The 20,163-nt window shown below is 33.6% G+C and overlaps 2 protein-coding genes across 5 annotated transcripts; both read right to left on the bottom strand.

Annotated features, from left to right (window-relative positions):
• Positions 1 to 2,257: 2,257 nt before the first annotated feature.
• LOC105638282 (DNA ligase (DUF630 and DUF632)) lies at positions 2,258 to 6,978 on the bottom strand. The gene is made up of 4 exons (XM_012222072.4): positions 5,486 to 6,978; positions 4,573 to 4,748; positions 4,086 to 4,309; positions 2,258 to 3,315 (listed from the first exon to the last, which is right to left on the bottom strand). The coding sequence occupies exons 1-4, from the start codon at positions 6,534 to 6,536 to the stop codon at positions 2,511 to 2,513; spliced, it is 2,256 nt and encodes a 751-aa protein (XP_012077462.1). The 5' UTR covers positions 6,537 to 6,978; the 3' UTR covers positions 2,258 to 2,510.
• Positions 6,979 to 7,583: 605 nt separating this feature from the next.
• Positions 7,584 to 18,609, bottom strand: LOC105638281 (bromo-adjacent homology (BAH) domain-containing protein). Of its 4 annotated transcripts, none has more exons than XM_012222071.4 (12): positions 18,303 to 18,608; positions 17,441 to 17,802; positions 16,286 to 16,454; positions 15,112 to 16,190; positions 14,504 to 14,530; positions 14,158 to 14,250; positions 13,844 to 13,922; positions 13,561 to 13,651; positions 11,574 to 11,679; positions 9,157 to 9,273; positions 8,716 to 8,791; positions 7,584 to 8,227 (listed from the first exon to the last, which is right to left on the bottom strand). In XM_012222071.4, the coding sequence occupies exons 2-11, from the start codon at positions 17,783 to 17,785 to the stop codon at positions 8,741 to 8,743; spliced, it is 2,157 nt and encodes a 718-aa protein (XP_012077461.1). In that variant the 5' UTR covers positions 17,786 to 17,802; positions 18,303 to 18,608; the 3' UTR covers positions 7,584 to 8,227; positions 8,716 to 8,740. The 4 variants fall into 4 exon arrangements, 2 of the variants coding, with proteins under 2 accessions (XP_012077461.1, XP_020536389.1); XM_020680730.3 differs by lacking the exon at positions 18,303 to 18,608 and adding an exon at positions 17,926 to 18,199; XR_001047069.4 differs by lacking the exon at positions 11,574 to 11,679.
• Between the last annotated feature and the right edge of the window lie 1,554 nt (positions 18,610 to 20,163).

Genomic DNA, 20,163 nt, shown 5'->3' with positions numbered 1-20,163 from the left:
ACCAAATCTCTTAAATGAAAAATTGAGTATTCAATCATTGTATACGAACAAAATCACTATTGTTAGCTCCTCCCTTCGTAAAATATTAATGCAATTATAGTATTATGGAGTATATGTTCGGCTAATCCGGACTGGCTGCAGGCTTAGTGCTATTGCTATAGTCTATACTCTATAGAAACAGAAGTAGGAGGAGCTTTTGGGCCTACTAGAAGAACCCATTTTAGCAAATTTTAAATTTTAATAGTAATAATAATTTAATGTCAAAGCAAGACCGCCGGAAAAGTCTATTTTTGCGAGCGGCCGTGTACCTAAAAAGTCTACATTTATACGTTGGTAAATATTATATATATATAATTACATCATTTTATAAAAAACATATCATGTCTATATTCTTTAATCTGTCTTTATAAAATTACCATAAATTTATGAAAAACGTATCATGCCTATGTTCCTTAGTCTGTGAAAAAATGCACGTTGTTTATTCCTTTTTAACCAGTAATAATAATAAAAAAGCATAGAATTAAACATATTTGTCCCAAGGACTTTGACTGCCATAACAAAATACGTTAGTTTATATACAACTACCGTATTCCAACAAATTCAAGAGACAAGTTCATAAATAGAAAGGTCAAAAATAAAAACCTTGACCTCCTCTACTATTAAATTTATATTCTTTTGGCGAATTGTGTTTATAATAATCTTTTGGTGCGACGTGTGTTTGTAATGTTCAAAATTGCTATTTAATTATCTATTTATACTATATATCTATACTGTACTATGTGTATTTATTTTTAATGAATATATATGATAATGAGATATTTGAAAATTTTTTATGTTTTATTTATTAAATATTTAATTCTTTTAAGATATAGACAAAAAAAAAAGAAAATATATATTTTTTATTAATATTCTTTTTTTTTTATGTTTGTATGATATGATTAGATATATTTTTAAAAAATAAATTTTTAAATAGAATATATATAATATTTTATTTAGGAGAGAGATAAAAAAGAAGAAAAAATATATTATTTTTATTAATATTTTTGTCTTTATGTTTGGCATATTTGATTGGATTAAAAAGCAAGTTTTCAAATAGAATTTACGTAATTAAACATGAGATGATAAACAATTGAAATTTTAATTTAAAAAAATATATATTTTGTTGATATATTTATATATTTGTATACATTGAAACATTTTTTTAGGTGAGTTTTGAAAGAGTTTTATTCTTAATAATAATTTTTTATTTTCTTTTTTGTTACTAATAATTTATAACTACTATCATTTTAATTTAATAAAAAATTTATATCTCCCTTACAATAAATAAATAGCCTATTGATGGTTAAGGTTAAGCATTTTTTTTTATTTTTTTGATATTTTTTTCTCATATATCCTAAATCTATTTGACTTAAAAGAAAATAGTATTAAAAAATTGAAAAAAAATTATAATTATATATTTATGTTTGGGTCATTTTTTGGGTTTTAAGAAATTGTATGTATGTATATATATTCATTTCTCTGATACACTAGGTAAGTAATACTGCCATTATGGTCAAAGTGATTTTCATTATTAATTCAGATTATCTTTTCATTTATTTTCTTTGATCAGCAATAAAAATATTTTATTATTATTTTTTTTCATTAGAGTTGTATATAAATATTGATTTAGGGTTGGAGCAGCAAGTTAGAAATTGGATGATAACTTGATTTTCTTTTTGAGTACCTATTAAGGTTTTAAAAATCTGCATTTATAAATTATGGACTAAAGAATTGGATTGAATTTCATTCTAAGATCACTTCATTATATAAAAATAGAATTAAATACATAATAAGTAACATTATAAGTAATTTATACGGCAAAGTATAACAAAAATTAACTATTTGTATTTATTTTAATTTAAACAAAACTTATGATATATATATATAGATAAAAACTGAATATATAACGAGCATGGTCATGTGCAATGCACGTCGTACAAAAAACTAGTCATATTTAAAAATCAACTAATCAGAATTTTGATTAAGCTAGAATGTTAGTTTTTAGAGAAATTTAAGAAGATCAATGCAGTCTTACAAGACAGCTCCAAAATCAATCGTAACATGTCCTAAAGAATGAAAAGAATCAAATACTTGGGAATGAAAAGAATCAAATACACATGGATAGATAGATAGAGAAGACCTGCAGGAATCAGTTTAGATTGAAGAACAAGAGAATGGAAAGAACAGAACCTGCTTGACGCACCATGTAACCTTCCAATTCAGCACCATAATAAAATAATTAGATTAAACTACCTAGTTACCCTTCTCCAGGACTAGTACATATAAAGCCTACATACATATATATGCATGGTGGGGGCAGTATTGGAACATAAAAGCAAAACTTTTTCAACATAAGAAGATACAAAGATGGCCAGCATTCTAGAAGAACATATTGTTTCATACAAAAGGTAGAGCTGACTATAGCTTAACATAAAAGGATTAATTTACTAGCTGGATAGAAGTGTACATTGTTATGGTGGACAACGAGTTGAATTCTGCAACTGAGTGAGGGCCCTCAATTTCTCATAAGCATCTGAGCAGGCGTGAGCATAGTCTGACATAGCTCGGAATAGCTCAGGGAGGCGAATCTTGAGACTTCCAAGTGACTTCTCTCTCACCTGAACGCAATGTCTTTGGTGAGCTTCTATTTCTTCTTCCAACCTCTTCTTCAAGCTCTCAACCGCAGATTGCCTCTCGTAAACAGGATCTTTGGCATTTGCATCTTCACCTCTTTCAGCATCGATTTCATCAGTTGGGGTCCTTCGCTGCATGTGCTTTTGATACCATTCGTCGAATGCCTGACTCCTGCGAAGAAATTCCTTTCTTGTTTCCTCACATTTCTCCTTTAGCTTCATCTCTTCTTCCTGATGTAGTTCAATGGTTTTTATGACAGCTGCAAAAGATGAGATAGCAGATTTCGCCACTTCATCCGGAAGCTTTTCTAGATAGTCATGCCATGTATGGAGGAGGGGTTGAATAGGGGGATTTGGCACTTTTGGAGGAGATGATATTTTCTCTTTCAAGCTGCTTTCAATTGGGATTAGATTTAACTTTAACCAGCTATTAAGAATTTGAATGTATTGTTTTTGATATGTCACAAGCTTTTCAAAGTGTGAATGCCACTCTTGCACTACATTATGAAGTTGTTTGGTGCGATCATGGTGTTGTCTGGTGGTTTCCTTTGCAGAATGGCTAACATCAAGGGACTTAAGGTCTGTAACAATTTTCAGCTGGCTGTCATGATGCGCGCACATACTTGCCCACATTTTGGCCATCCTGCACAGGTAGAATAAGAGAATCATGTGACTTTCCGTATTTGGCCTCACTTAAATGATAACAGAATTATAAAGACATTCTAATGACCAAAAAATCATTGTACTGGGGAAAAAGGTTTTTTCAGAGGCATCACCACATCAGCAATATAATCTGAGGGGAGATGAAATGTATGCATACCACTTCATAAACAGGCTTCAGATATTTTGCGTAAAAAAAAACATGCGGTGTAAATCGTATGTAGTTCACAATTTTGACATTTTATATTGCAGAAACTTGGCACTAAACAAATTTGACCCCATACTTAAAGATTTTCCTCAAAAAGAAAAAACTCCTAAAAGTTAAAATGGAAAACATTAATGGTTCATAAACCTTTCTGTGAAACTTTCCTCCCAATTCATATGAATTTATGGCAATGCAAATATGAAATTAAAACTGCTGTTTCAAATAGGTACTAAACTCCACAAGATATATCAGGTTTTGTCTAGCTCTGGGATTCCTAATTCAGCACAAAGAGGTGAGAATACAGACACATGACATTTACATTACACTGGCATATTTGTGGTCAAGCACGTGGTATCATGAATAGACACATGATTTTGTTCCTCAACTCAACTCACATAAAATAAAATAAAAAGATATTCATGTTCGACATAGGCATGTCCACATATGAATTCATGAACAATCAACATATTATAACAAAAAAGCCGGGATTTAAAAAAAGAAAAAAGAGAAAACTCTGATTTCTTAATAGCTTTTTAACGAGAACATACCCTTCGACAAGATCAACGAGTTTTGGATACAGTTGCTTGTCTCGTATATCATTGACTTCTGAAACAGTTGAATCCATGGACTGCATGTCAACTATATATCTCGTATGCAGATGACTTACAGCAGCTTTTGTTTTTTCTAAGGATTCAGCACTGGCTCCACGCTTCTTCTGCTTATTTAGCAGAGACACTTTTTTCCTGTATTCGAGCTTCATAAGCTCACCTTGCTATTCAATATGAAGCAAAATAAAAAAAGATTAAATACATGGTCATTGGTCATACTACCTTCAAATAATACACAAAAAGAACCAAATTAGCACCATTCTACAAGAATGCATTAGCCACCTATAAATCAAATTTTTGAACCAAAGTTTCAATCATATTGTGCAAAGAAGCTTAAGATTCTAAGATTCTCAGAGAAGGTAAAACCCTAAATTCTATAGATAAAAAAAACAGTCGGCTTTGTTAACACAATGGTAACTAAATGTACCTTTACTTCGTCGTAGAGTTTCTTCTCCCATGCTAACAACTTATCCAAAACAGTGGCATGAGTCTCATAATCTTCAGAATCAAGTTCATCCTTGCCACCTTCACCATTGGGTACACCTTTGAACGACCGATTCCATGTGATGACACGCATGACTCTAGCAGAATGATCAACATATCCTACAATTGTTAAGATTCTATTATTAGCAAAAGACAAGATTAATTTGAAGTTAAATGAAAAATGAAAGGAAAACTCTTAACAGAATCATTGCTCTGTAAGATGAATGATAGGCAACCTTTCCAGTTCCTGACATTAAATTGGAAAATTATAAAATTTCTGTCTCGTGCATAAGGGGCCATTTCATTCCTAAACAAAAGAACTTTCTTTTGCTTTTGAAAAGGGGAAAAGTAAGAGATCTGAGGTTCTCCACAAAAAAGTAGGTGCAAAAAACCGTAATAAAAGCCCAGCTGATGTAAAAAAGTAGATGCCTCCATTTGGAATAACGTGTCCATACATTTTACAGCACTCAAATAAAAAGCTCAAATACTTTCAACTTCAATTTTTCTGCATACTGACATATAAACCCATTTTCTAATCTCCACAGACCATTAAGAATCGACTGCAAGTATGCAACACACTGTTAAAAAACACAAACTTTCAAAAGAAAAATGCACTAACATGGATCCTTCAAATTCGAGTTAAACAAAACTATCAAACTTCAGCCACTTATAACTAAATCCAAGTAGAAATTCACCCTTTTTTTGGTAAAAAGGGAAGGCAAAGCCTAAAAACAACTACATTATACATCGACTCAGTCTAGGTTATGATTTATGAAACCCCACAAATTCCCAATAAAAAAAAAAAATCCTGACTTCTCTTTTTCTGAGAAATTAAAAATTCAAACTTGTTCTGATACCTCTATTGTCCGCAAAATTAGAGTGGTAATGCAAGCGAGTGGCTTCAAGCATCTTTGAAACCTCCTGTGCACTTTCAGATGCCTTGAGAAAATGGTCATCAATTTCACCCAAAACCTGCATTAAATTCACACTTGGAACTGGAGCCACCTTCTTCCCCATCATCCTAAAATCAGGAGGTACTGTCTTTGCATGCTCGATCTGCCTCTCCTTCGTAGTCTCCTTTTCCCCTTCCTCCTCCACAGCGGTTGGCTCAGATAAGTGTTCCGTTGCTTTCTCTGGCGTCTTTGGCTCAACCCCGTCGATTTCACCACCACCTGAATTCTCTGTTTCACTAAACCGAACGCCCAAATTTTCGACATTGTCAAAACCGGTGTCGGTTGCATTCGTTGCAACTTCCTCAGGTTCTAAAGATGGCCCTTGCATATGATCAATCATAAAGAAGTAATCCCAAGCCATGTTCTTAGCCTCCGGCATAGGCGGCACCGAATGATTTTCCGGCGTCCTTGACGGGGACAGCTGCGTTTCCTCCGGTCCCACTTTTCCATTAGGTGGGCCCCGCGACACGCTTAAATCTTTGTTTTTAGTATTTTTATTATTATTAGCATTCCCACTTCGAGGTCTGTGATTCAACTCATGTTCTTCTTCCTCCTCGTCTTCCTCCGCAATGGCAATGGAATCGATTTCATTCCCTGGCTTTCTATGCTCCTTCATGGGGATCTCAGGCATGGTCATCGAGCGCTTGATGGGACTGGGAGAGAAAGGCAGAGGAGGAGGAGGCTGAAGGTTCTCCATGGACGGCGGCGGAGGAGGAGGAGGCGGCGGGGGTTGCGAAATGGGTTCAAGAGGAGGTTGCTGGAAATGGGGCTCAGGAACTTCACCATGGGCATAATCGCTCAGAGCAGCACCCGTGTTCTTGAGAGAGATGGTGAAACCAGAATGACCAGCTGCTAAGGCGTTTCGAGCAACCACCGCCTCCTTCATAAGCATTTTCCGCTCCTTGCACCTCGCCACTGATTCTTCATTGTCTACTTTAGACTGAGCACAACCCATTCTCTTTTCTTTCAAGCAATTTTTCAATGTTCAAAGCCTGGTTTCCACAAAAACGGCGTGAAGAGCTTTGTGACGGTTGGTTTGGTGGGTTGGGTTTGGTTAATTGGTTTGGTTTGGTAGACTTAACCTACAGAGTGAGACAGAAAGGGGGGAGAGAGAAAAAGCTTAATTAGTAATATCTGATTACTTTCTTCTTTTTAAGGAGAAAATGAGGGCTTTGGAGTGGAGAAGGTGATAATGGTGGAGTGCATGTTGGAGAGAGAGAAAGAGAGGTGGGAAAGATAGAGCCAAGCTAGTACAGAGGTGTGTCTGCAGTGTGCACAGAGCAGCGGGGCATGCTTTTGTTGTACTCGCTGAGAGTATGGATTACAGCATACTCCCTAGGTTTGGATTCCTAGGTGTCCTAGTAGTGCAATTTTAAATTAACGGTCACATTTTTTGAGGCAAAACAACGTCGTTTTCTGCGGAGAATTATCAACAACACACTAATGTTGTCGGGCCCATTCATAGATAGTATTCACTCATGTTCTTTTTGAATTTTTTTATCGCCGCTCTGTACAATTCTGCTGCGCTCTCTAACAAAGTGCAGTAAAAACTAAAATTACAAAACTTAATTCTCCAATTTCAATTAGCTTACTACACCGTCTATATTTTTACCCGTTGTCTTTTTAAAAGTATTTTATTCAAAATTCTAGTATTAACATCACTCCTTTTACAATTAAAAAAATCACCTCAATTCAATTAATTAAAATAAAATTTAATTCAAATATTTTTTTTAAATGTTGAAATAAAATAATTAAAGCTATTTTGATACTTAAAGTGTCATCAAAATGCAATTAAAAAAAGTCAAAAATTTGTCAAATTTAATACAATAGAAGAGATAATTTTCAAAGTTTAACCTTATAACTACTAAATACAACGATTATAGAGAATTATTGAAATCATAATAATTAAGTGAAATAAAACATAATTTAATTAAATTAATGTATTTTATTTACTATTTAAATTAATTATGGGACTCAACAATTGAAAAAGATTGTTGCATACTGGTCCAGTAATTTTCAATTTTGCTTAATTTAGGAAATTGCTATATCCAGTTAACATTCAAAATCCAAGTTCAATGGTGACAGCGAAAGCCTAAACAGACCAACTAACAAGACCTAAACATCAAACTTTCGGCCGAAAAGGAGCGAATTTTTTTGCTTCAGAACAAACAAGAACGAATTTTATATTGTCTGCTAGTAGGAACAACATCTCTTGGCCCATACCTGCGTACACCTTTTTAATGACCCAGCATCTCCAAATGAAGAAGCAAAGGTCCATGCTTTGGCTCCTGCTTCAGAATGGCATTTAAGATCTAGACAGCTGTCGACCTCAGAAATTTAAGACATGACAAAATTCCACCCTGATGAATATACTTGAACCAGAAAGATATTCTACATTTATATTATTTATAAGGCAACATCAAGGTGGGAGTGCCCTAAAACTAATCCGTTGAGGCCTTTTCATCAGGAAGAGTTTCCTTGGTTATCCCATAGAAGGAACTCCAGCCTCAGGTACGTTAGCATTCTTCCTATTTCGGCAAGAAGAAGCGCATTTCAGGAATCATTACCGTTGTTGAATGCCAAAATCGAACCATCACAGGCTTCCATTTACGTATTTGTGTTCTTTGGCCAATCTGAAACCATTTCCTGCCATTATTTACAGAGACATGGCTATAAGTTATGTGAGAGAGTAGAACGGTGAGGAGACAATACAAAAAAAAAAAACAGCTGTCCAACTATGCATTAGCAAATAAATGCATCAACTAAATCAGGCATAATACAGTTTCGAGTAATATATGAAGCTCAAGACTCTCAAACAAGGCTAAGGATCCTAGGCATGTTTATTGAATTGGGGGGGAAAACATCATCTTGATCATGTTCATCATAGACCATTTTAAAATGATTTTTGAAGAAAATTTTGGAAAGCAATTAAAAACAAACCAGTCAATTTAAGAGATTAATCAGAGAGCATAGATAGATAAAAACAGAGCTCATGAAAAATTAAAAAGGAAATGGGTCAGGATAATTGCCCATAAGGACAACAGGAACTGTAAATAAGAAAGGAAACTAAAATAATCAGCATGCTTTAAATGCATAATTGGAAAGGATAATGCTTTTGTTCTGTAAGTACTTACCAAGAGCAAACAAATAAACTTCAGTTCATTTGGACTTCAAAGTAGCCTTAAGTTTTCTCAACTCCTGCCCTTGTTGCTAAAAGCATCAACAAACCCAATTCAGCATTAAAGTCATTTTGGTTGCAACAACTATATTAAGGTCATTTTTGGTTGCAACAACTATATTTTTGGTTTGAAATTGAGAATGGAATGCGATTCCTGGAATAGGATTCTACTTTTTTGTTTCAGTCACAAGTAATCCAATAATTTCTTATATTTTTATATATAAGGAACTTCAAAATATATTATAAAGATATCTATTATAAATAATTGCTCATAACCAACAAATCTAATTTGGTGATTTAGAAAAAATTTGAATAGATATCCATTCCATTTCCAAGGTGAAACCAAAGTTAACCTAAGAGATCACTAGACCACAAGAAATAAAACAATTAGTCAGACCTTGTACAATTGTTTCCACTCTAGCTGTGTTCTTTCTTGTAATAAGCACCAATCCATGGCCATATCATACTCAATTGTGTTGGGCTGAGAACAATGAGAAGTAGATACAGCTTCTTTCTGCACAGGAAAGCAACAAAATGTCGCATTAATAACAGAATAGAAATATACGTGTCCAAATAAGCATAGTGTTTTATAACACTACTATCACGAACCCACATTAGAGAGAATGTGCAAGGCAAGAAGAAATACTACCCCAGGGCCCCCAAGCTTCAACTTTTGAGCCACGCTATTTTTGATTCATTTTCATAGGTGTTACAATAGCTAACAAGAAACATTAGGCCATAGTTGCAATAGCCAGAAACAAAACTAACCTGGATAGGAATACAAATCTCCGAAGCCACTCATGAGCTATTCAAAGCTTATGTCAATAATTTCTTGATCTAGTTTGTTCATTAAATCAATGCGCCAAGTTCATACTTGATGTTAAGGCTTGTCTAATAAAAGGATCAAGCCCGAGCTCCATAAACATGACTTATTTAAATTCATGAGCTAGTTCGTTTCAAGTTCATGAGACAATTTGTATGTAAATAAATATAATTTATGTTTAAAATCTATGTCTGTCTCTACAATATGCACAAAAGTACACATTTAAAAACTTGTTTCAAAAAATAATATTAAAAAATGCACATAGAGCTGTAAATGAACCGAGCCGAGCTCGAACATGCCAGGCTCAAAGATCAGCTCAATAGAATTTAGCTTGGCTTGAAACCCAGCAAGCCTCAAAATTTTAAGCTCAAGCTTGGTTCGATGAAAGCTCGAACTCAACTCGATCAAGTCAAGCTCGATTTGAGCTCAACTTCAGGCAGTAACTTGAAAAATTTTAAGCTTGACCTCAACTCGAGTAACCTAAAATGATATTTTATATATATATATATATATATATATATATATATATATATATATATAGAAGCTTAGTAAGAATTAATGAGCTTCCGAGCTGAACAGCATTAGGCTCAAGCTTGATTCAAGCCGAACTTTTTCGAACATTTTTCAAGTCGAAATCGAACAATTTGCAAACTTGCTTGGCTCATTTACACCCCTCAATGCACATGTAGTAATAACAATGATTAAGGCTCTGTTTATTTCTAGAAAATATCTTTCTTCTAGAGTTGTGTGACCTTAAGGTCACGAGTGCAAGTTGTGGAAACATCCTCTTGTAGGAAAATACAAAGTAAGGTTGCACATAGTGTTTAGTGCTTACCAAAAGGAAAATTAAGTGATTTTTAAGGAAATCGCTCCTCATCCTCAAGAGAGAAAAACTTGTTATAATGAAAAGAAAGCACATAAACATAAAGTTTTATCAATCACCAATAGTCACTGTGGCCAACCACAGCCAACAAATGGTGATCATTGACAATCACCATCCATCACTAGTGACCATCACAATTTACTATTTTTATGTATTTTTTCTTATATTTAACTATAGATTTTTAAAAAAAAATCATGAAGTACCTAAAATTCTAACCATTTTCGTAGTCATATGAATTAAAAATTTTAACACGTTTTCATTAATTTTCAAAATAGCAACCAAACAACAAAAAATTAGTTTACTGAAAAATACTTTCCAAATTATCTTTCTACAAACAAACAAAGACCAAGTATACTAAGATATTGAAAACAAGTACTTTACATATTCTTAAAAAAAATCTATAAATTATATATATTTTTTAAAAGAATCTATAAATGATTTCATTTCTAATTGAATACATGAGAAAAACTCTAGACCAACTTGGATCATTTAGGCACATATGGTCATAAAGGTGTTCCCTACTTAGCTCAACAAAGTGAGCTAAGCTTGAGCCAAAATTGATGATATTGGTGCATGTGGAATCAATAAACCCAATATTCACATTCGTCTGGGATCCACCTGAAATTATGAAAGGTGGATCCCGCATAAAAGTGAGGGTTCATGTTTATCTGAAAAATTTAATTCCCCTCTAAATTTAAAGCTCGTTAATAAAGAAATTGAGTACATACTAGCCAAATTTCAACTTGGCTCATTTGAAGCCTTTGGGCCAAGGAGAGCTTGATTTCAAGACAAAGAAGATAAATTTTAGTACTTTTTCAATTGATTTTTACTCGCACTAGCCTTTGAATATGGAAGGTCTTATCTAGAGCGTGGAAAACCATAACAAGAGCATCGTGAGCAAAGAAGGGAGAAAGAACACTCCACGTCCATAAGGAAAAAGGATCAATAAAATAAATTGTAAGGAAAAGCTTAAAGGAACCACTATCAGCAACGTAGGGGTTAATTGTTGGGTCGTGAGATTCAATCCTACTGCACCCTATTTCTTGGCAGTAGTCCACTCAAACTTGATGCGTATGAAAGGAAGAAAGGGAGAGAGAATCAAATTTACCATCTCCCGTTGCATTTGGAGCCTAAGTTTATCGATAGAGATATGACCGAAAAATGTTGATGACTTTCCAGGGAAATTAAGACTTGCAACGCTGCCGACCAGAGGCCTACAAATAAAATTGTTTACCATCAAATAGAGAACATGAAAAGTGGAAAAAGAAGAGGAAAGGTTTCAAAAAATGAAGAAAATCACAAGTCATATATTTTTAAAAACAATACTTCATACTCAATGAAGCTAGCTAATAAGTTTTCGCAACAAGAACTTCATAGTTATGCACAACTATGGGAATAAGGTAACATATGAGAACAAGTACTTCAACTGGCATATGTATGATATCTTCATCCAACTTCACAACCCTTCCAATCAAGGAGCCTCCAAAATAATGCTCCATACTAGTGCGTTCAGGTCCATAACCATGGGTTCCAATGTACGAGATCGCACCGTTCTTATTGAGAGAGAGGTGCTTTCACATCTTCTTAACCCAAAATTGGAACACCATGTATGTTGGTAAAGCACCCTTTCAAGTTTTTCCCAATAGTTGTCATTTCTACCTTCCAACAAATGCATTAAGACATTATTTGGTCAACCTTATACTTGTGCATATCCATTTTATAAGCATTCTCACTTGTTTCCATGCTAATTATGTGAACATGTTTCTCGTTGCCCTTGAATTCCTTCACGAAAAAAATGCAATGCACACCATTCCTACTTTAATCCTCTGGTTGAAAGACTTCTTAATCACCCCATCTTGTTGTGCACTAGATATTAAGTATTAAAAGTGCACTTTCAAAGACCTACATTTTGTCAAGGCTAAACCCACTTCAATCCCTTCCACTTCCATTACCAAATTTGCAATGTGCATGCTCTATTTCAATCATACTTGAAAGCCTTAAATAGAAGGATCTTCTCCTTTATAGCTCAACTTTTTGTTAATGTTTTGTTCTGTCAACAAATACACGACTAGAAGAAACATCATCAAAGTTGTCAACATCACAATAAGATTAACATAGAGCATGTCACAAGGATAGTTGTTGAAGGCACATTCCAAGTGAACTTGAGGTGCACAAAGGCACTAGCCCTAGCAACATTGCAAGGGTTGGGCAAACGAACCCCTAAAAGGCTCGCTTATACCTTAGGCATGTGGTCTACCAAGGGTATGGTAGAAGAAAGAAGCGCCTCAAAAGCATCCAATGTGCGCATAGAAAAAGTCACTAAGGATGTCATCATGTAAAAAAGTCAAAATTCTACCACCACCATTAGGACAATTGAGTAATGCATTTGATTCCACATCCACAAACTTCCAATCTCTCCACTCCTATCTCGTTTCGAGTTTTGTTTTTCTATCTCCACAAGCGTCCTTGTCCTCGTCCTCGTTCTCGTACTTGTCCTCGCCCTCACACTCGTCCTTTTGGCTCTATTGGTTCTTTCTTTATATGTATGCTTTACAAGAACAATAATAGAAACTTTTATGCAATAAAAGCTTCTTAACTAGACAAGATTAGACTAAAGTTTGTTCTTAAAGTATAGTAGATATCTATTCCCAAGAAAGATAGACACAATACTCAATATTTTTTGTGGGTTGATTACAAAAAAACTCTTCATGTTTGACTTGCACAAATTGGTCACAAATATTTCAAGAAATATTTTAATCCTTAACTACCATCAACAGAATCTACAAAATTGGGTTAAATGGACTTTCAAGGACTTGTTAAGACTAAAATAAAATAATTTTGGTAAAGCAAAATTGACTTCAAAATTCTAAGGATTAAATAGTTTAAAACATCATGAACAAAAATGTGGCAAAAAATTGTGGAACTACTAACTAAATTTTAAGCAACGGGTAAGGCACATTGTAGAGAGGATAGTCCGAACTAGTCAAACTTCTACTAGAATGTTTGTCTCCCAACATATTAAAAGGACCAAGCAAGAACATTTTTATGATCTCAATCGCTTGACGTCAATTATCATCATGAAATTTATTTTATACCTCCCATTTGATAGCAATAGGCAACCTTCATTGAGTTTTCTAACGACCATCCTAGTAGCTTCCCTTGTTTTGAATATAACAAGAGCTTGACCTATAGCCAGAAAAAGAAGAAAAAGATTAGCATAAATCAGGAATTTGTGGGTGCCAATTCCAAATTTTGATTTCCAATAATGGGCAAGTAGATAAAAATATCCCACCAGCCCACTAGAACTCTCTTCACTAAAAAGGTAAGAACTTGTTTATCAAACATGTAGAAATGATAATTGGTTGTTCTCATGTTTACCAGAGTAAGGGCTAGAAAATGCAGTCTGTTGAATCACCTTTGCCCTGCAATTTTCCTTGAAAGCATGCCAAACAATATCCTGTTTCATAGCAGGTAAACTATATATTCAGACGGCAAACAAAAAAGAATATGAAGAGGCAATTAGATCTTCATACATGAAACAAAACAACACCATCAAGAAACTAGATGTTCAGAAGTATGAAACCAGAGAAAAATAAAGGGGTTTGAGAGATGGAGGATAGACAGCAGTCACCTGCCATACTAGCAATACAATTTAACCTATTAAAGAACTAGGATTCCAGAATGAATATTACTTCCACTTCTGCAGCAGTGCAAGATGGATCCAAATTCTGAAGTAAGACAAGCTTCCCTTCTGCATGAGCAGTTCTCATAGATGGTTCCCATGGCTGCAAAATAAATACATGGCGATTGATAAGTTAGTCCAAGGTGTCTACTCAATTTCTTTGTTTAAGGACATAACATTCTTCTCCAGAAGATAGTGGGAAAAGATGCATTCCTTTACCGCTACTTGCGCACATTTTTGTGCTAAGAGAAATAAAAACATCAATGATAAAAATGAAGTAAATCGTGGTAAAAAATATATATGACGAAAACAATAAAAATTAAGAACACGCAATAAAAGAGAGAATGAGTACTTACAGGTACAGTAAACCACTTGCTCTTATCCTGCCAACATTAAATATAAAAAAACACGTAAATATTCATATCATCTGTGCCAAAACTTTCACATCGAAGAACAGCAATACAGGTGTTACAGAACATCAATGGCACAATTAAAACGGGAACTATGGCAAATCAATAAGTACAATCAATCTTTTATAAAAGAATCATATCATATATGGGTTGTCTAGGACATAAAATTAAATGGGACAAAGGAAAAGTTTTGAGAACAAAAACCAAACATTTGAATCTCCTTCCATTTAGAGCACACCTATTATCAATTCAATGGCATATGCAACACTTGCAGCAAGATGCAGCTCTGATGCATCTTTTCATCAACTACCTGGGGCAGTTCATTATTGGGAGGATTCTGCTCTATCCAGTAAGCAAGGTACTTCAAAAACACTCCTATCTTTTCACTTATAACAAAGAATAAAATGTGCTTCATAAAGGAGAATTTCTGCAATGCGCTGTTCAGAACACTTACTTCCTTTTGAGTATATGAAATTATAACACCAAAGGTGTTCACTAAAAGACCTTACATACAACAAGGAACTATGGGAGGAAGTCCTAGCAGTGCAACTTACAGCATCTGGTCTTCGAGTGACTTCCAATGCTTGATTATTAGATTTGCTGGCATCATTTGAAACATCTCTGGGAGATGCTTTAGGCAATTTGCCATGAGAAGGTTTTGTGAGCTTCTCATCAAGTTTTGGCTTCTTAGAAATGATATTCTCATTTCCATGCAGATCCATCACAAGTTTATGTTTGGGTTTGTCTTCAGGAGTAGTAGCTGTTTGATCTACAGTATTGACATCAATGCCACTGGAATCATGATTTAATTTTTGGTCAATTTTCTTGTTATTCTCACCAGATGCTTTCACAGAGCCCTCAAGTTTTGCTTTCTTAGATGGTCTCTCATTCCCTGTACCAGAATCCTTGGCAGCTTTTACAGTCTCTTCAACTTGAACCTCGACTGCAGGAACTTCTTTACTTTCATCCCTGACATGATCATCCTTAACCCTTGAAGCAATCTTCTCACTGGACAAGCATTCCTGTCTATTACTTTTTGCCACTTCACCCAACCCTACACCTAAATTGGATGCACAATTTTCTGCTATTGAGGATTTTTGTTTAACCAAGGAAGGTTTCTGATCTGCAATTTCTTTATCATTAAATCTTGAACAGGTCTTATCACTGGCAGAATTTTTCCGTGGAACATTAATTTTCACCACTTCACCTAATTGAACACCTATATCAGAAGTAGGCTTCTCTCTAAGAGATGATTTCTGTTTGACAGATGATTTTACCAACTCTGCATCTTCTTTAAGTTTTGACTTGCTCTTGTCACCAGATAAATTACCCTGGGGATGGTCACTTTTAACCATTTCCAATATATCTTTACCTCCAGAAGAAGCAAGTTTCTGTTCAAGCGAAGACTTATGGTCAGCAGATAAGTCTTTACAATGTAGTCTTTGTTTTGCTGAAGCATTAAGTGACCTTTCATCCGACTTTAAAGTTTTATGTTCCCCCAATGCATTCTCCTCAGACAAAACTACTGCTCCATCATTGACTACAGCATTTCCGCTGAGATCTTTCTTGTTTGAATCAGGTTTAGGATCAGCAATGGATTTCTGATTATTCACTCTGTTAAGTAAAAACTTAACTGCAGAAACGACAAACAGGAGAAACTTAACAATAAACAATCAACTAACTACGCGTTACAAACCAAAGGCGCATTCAAGGTTAGATAATATATACCATCAACTCCAGCAATTTTATCATCAATCTTATCTGAGATCACATGAAACTCAACATCAAATGTAAGGTAAAATATGAAATCAGCCATTTGAAGTTGTTCATTTGAAGGCGGCGGGTTTCTGCTGTCCTTTGAAATGCATACAACGTTGCACTTTCCAGCAATTGCTTCCTGATTTGATGCATGACAATTTTAGCAACTACATAGCTTAGCTTACACTAGGCAACTCCATAGACAATTAATATATTTTTCGGAAACAAATATAGAAATCAACAGATAATAATTTATCAAAGGTCATATTGCCCAACACTGTATATTTGACTAAGAATCTCATGCAGGATGTATTGACATAACCTTGAACCAAGATTTTGTGGCTGTACAAGCCCTACATAAGAGTTAAATCAGTTATGGTGTCAACGGCTCTTAAAACTTTTGAACAATCAATTTTGAAACAAATATTAAATGAACTCTTGAACCTCATATTTGTACAAGCCTAAGCGTCTAACTAAACTGATATATTTATTCACGTCTAAGGGATTATCCATTGCATTGAAAATATAACAAGTATATTTATTCCCCCAACATGTATATAAATCAATCATGTCTTATCTAATGTTTCCAGCAGATTGGCAAATCACTCATAGACCAATGAAAACAACATAATAATGGACTAATATCCTGTTGCAAAACAGGTAATATGTTACAAAACCACTGTTATTTAAAACCATGCTACAAGGAGCTCAAAAATAATAAGAATCTCATTGACAAACCTTCTAATAGCTCACATATCAGCTCAATCCATATTGATAAAATGTAAAACATTTATGAATGGCTGCTCAGAGCGAGATACATCAGACATAAGTAAGAACCAATAATGAAGCAACGACATCTTTCAAACTTCCCTAGTTTTTGCAAGCCTATGCCATTAAATTACTAAACAAATGCAGATGCATCCTTTTCAAGGGTATCTTGAGTTCTAACCAAACTTCAAGAAGTAGATAAGCCATGTGTACAATACAAGATTCTGTTGTGTGCATCCAGAATGTAAGGAATTAATTCACAGCAGCACAATAAGTAACTAGACTCGAATGAGAAGTCATTGCAAAGGCAACAGAGAAACACAGCATAATAGAGCAAAATCAAAACTGTATAATTACCAAAGGATTAACATTTGCAAGGCCTACACCTTCACCAGATGCCAAAAACAATTCATTCTCCAAGGTCTTATCAACTTCGATGTAATTTGAAATCTCACAGGGGCGAAAGAACCACAGAATTTTCACTTTCCTTTCCTTATTAGAGGTCTCCCATATTTTTATCAGTTTACCAATGTAAGGCTCAGGCTCCTTCTCCGCATACATATAAACAGAATCATAAAGTTTGTATTCCACACCATCGTATGTAAAAGATTCATAAAATTGTACATCTTTCTTCATCCCACCAAGTCCTCGTTTTTTACCCCATTCGAATGAAATGCTCCCTTCTCCGTTGACTTGTACCATTATAGAAGAACTTTTACCTGAAACATGTCAATGGAGAAAAGAAAAAAGAGGGGCAATTAGTTTTGTTTCTTTTTTCTTCAAATATAAAATAAAAAATGGAGATAGGGAAAAATGACACTGCATGGCACAAGAGATTCCACCTTAAAGAACTACGCTAACAGATAGTGAACTTTTCACGAGAAAATTGAAGTAAAAAGCAATCTTTTGCACACCATACATCCAGTACCTATTAATACCAAAGACCTTAAAACCCTAATTTCAGGGGGCAATTATTTTCTGCAATAACATAAAAAGACCGCCAAAAAGAGCAACATTTGATAAAGTAAATAAATAAACAAACATAGAAACATATAGCAGGCAAGAAACTCCAGTCCCTTTGTTTCATGGGCAAAACTTCAAAAGAATAGGTCAACTAAATAAAATGAATTATTTGGATAAAAAAATAAGAAATAAAATTCGACTTCAAAAAGAATATTTTTATTTAAAAAAAAAAAAAAAAAAAAAAAAAAAAAAAAACCTTGCTCTGCTTTATTTTTCACTATTCTCTGGGGGAACAAACAAGGCCGTTTTCGGCCCTCTCGAATTATAAGACAGTAATGCTTGTGCACAAGGAACTCAGGAAACTAAAGGTGGCAACTGAGAGATGAGAATTGGCGATAAATTCTGGTTTCGAAGACATTAGTATAGTGCTGTCACAGCGAAAACCCTAGCGACAAGATCGCCCAGCAATTTCCTTTGCTTGTTCCTCTTCTGCTTTTTGTGTTCTTGATTTCTTTTTTATTTGAGCGAGTGAATCAGTTCAAGTGATAATTTCCGCTCTCTACAGAGGACACGTGGGGCTATTTAAATTGTTTTGGGCCTAATTTGGGGAATGGCGTCGTTTCGGTGCTGCAGTAGCCTAAGGTCCTGATTGGTGATAGTTCGGGCTGGGCTGGGTTTGGGTCGGGATTGTTACCTTAGGCCTTTGTCCATGTATTTGGAAAATTTATTACAAGGAAAATTAATGGAAATTTTGGAAAATTGATGGGTTTCATTAGCGAAAAAAAATTACACAGAAAATTAATGGAAAATTTGGAAAATCACGTTGCTATTTCTAAAGTTAAATTTCTTACAGCCAAAGCAATTCTTTTCCTTTTTATTCTTATTTGTATTTTAATCACAAAAACTTAATTTCTATATTAAGTAAATATAATTGCTATTTTCCTTTCAAAAAAGAAAAAATATAATTGCTATTTATTTTTTATTTTTCACGCGATTATTATATCAATAGTATTTTAGTGTATATAAGCAAATGAATTTTCAATTTCAAATATAATTATATATAGCTAAATATTGAAAACATGATTTAAGTTATGGCATATTAAATATGAAAAAATCTTTTCAAAATGAATTTTTAATGGATTTTTTACTTTGAATTCATTTATACAAAGTGGAGTGTAAATGTTAAAGATAATTACTATATATAATTAAATTATTAAATATATACATTTTTTGTTATTTAAAAATTCATTACTATTTGTTTTTTTTTTTTTTAACTAGAGGTCGCATGGATAGTAACAAGGTTTTCCTCTGATTCCAATAAAATTCAAATTAACACTTTTATGATAGAAAAGTCTTACTCTCACATTTTATAGAACGGAAAAAAAACACGTGTTTATTTTTATAATTAAAGGAATTGAAAGATAGGATACCATCGTCCATGGAAGCGAACGAGCGAGTGAATGCAACTTTTAAAAAAATATATATATCTTTAACAAATTTTTGAAAATGATACTTCAACCAAAACAAATTAAAAATAAAGAAATAAATTCAAAAAGAGAGAATAAAAATAATGTTATAAATGTACAGAAAAAAATTTAAAAAAAGAGAGAAAAATATTATGCTGAATGTCATATTTCTTTGCTTCAACTTTGGATAGATATAGATAGATAAATAGATACACGAAGATTGATATATATATATATATATATATATATATATATTTAAATTACGTTATTTACTATTTAAGTTCATAATAACAATAAAAAATAAAATTATTTTTGAATTTGATTTATTCTTCACTGATTATTTTCATCAGATATGTCATGTGAATATTTTATATTTTTCATTTAAATTACTCATATATCAAAGTTCATAATGAAATTTTAAAACTATAAAAGAAATAAAAAAAAAATGAAATTTATAGTAGCTAGTAGTTAACAAAATTTACAAATATAACCAAAAAATATTTATTGCAACAAATTCAGCAAATTATAACATTTGAATATTATTTGAGAGCATACACTAATACATAATTTAGTGGTAAATGCATTTACGATATTTAAATTCGAATTTCCTCCCATGATACTCAAACAAAAGCGGCAGTTGATCATAACTGA

Source organism: Jatropha curcas, chromosome 8 (assembly GCF_041381405.1).
Source record: "Jatropha curcas cultivar XTBG-Jc1 chromosome 8, XTBG_Jcur_1.0, whole genome shotgun sequence".
Taxonomy (NCBI): domain Eukaryota; kingdom Viridiplantae; phylum Streptophyta; class Magnoliopsida; order Malpighiales; family Euphorbiaceae; genus Jatropha; species Jatropha curcas.
This window is presented reverse-complemented; position numbering and strand designations above follow the sequence as displayed.

Excerpts from the sequence above, each read along its gene's own strand:
- LOC105638282 (XM_012222072.4), bottom strand. The coding sequence starts at position 6,536 with ATGGGTTGTGCTCAGTCTAAAGTAGACAATGAAGAATCAGTGGCGAGG. Across the intron at positions 4,749-5,485 it reads TAATTTTGCGGACAATAGAG|GATATGTTGATCATTCTGCT; the intron begins GTATCAGAACAA and ends TAACAATTGTAG. Across the intron at positions 4,310-4,572 it reads AACTCTACGACGAAGTAAAG|CAAGGTGAGCTTATGAAGCT; the intron begins GTACATTTAGTT and ends CATATTGAATAG.
- LOC105638281 (XM_012222071.4), bottom strand. The coding sequence starts at position 17,785 with ATGGTACAAGTCAACGGAGAAGGGAGCATTTCATTCGAATGGGGTAAA. Across the intron at positions 13,652-13,843 it reads ATTTTCTAGCCCTTACTCTG|GTCAAGCTCTTGTTATATTC; the intron begins GTAAACATGAGA and ends TTCTGGCTATAG. Across the intron at positions 9,274-11,573 it reads TCCAAATGCAACGGGAGATG|AAAGAAGCTGTATCTACTTC; the intron begins GTAAATTTGATT and ends TTTCCTGTGCAG.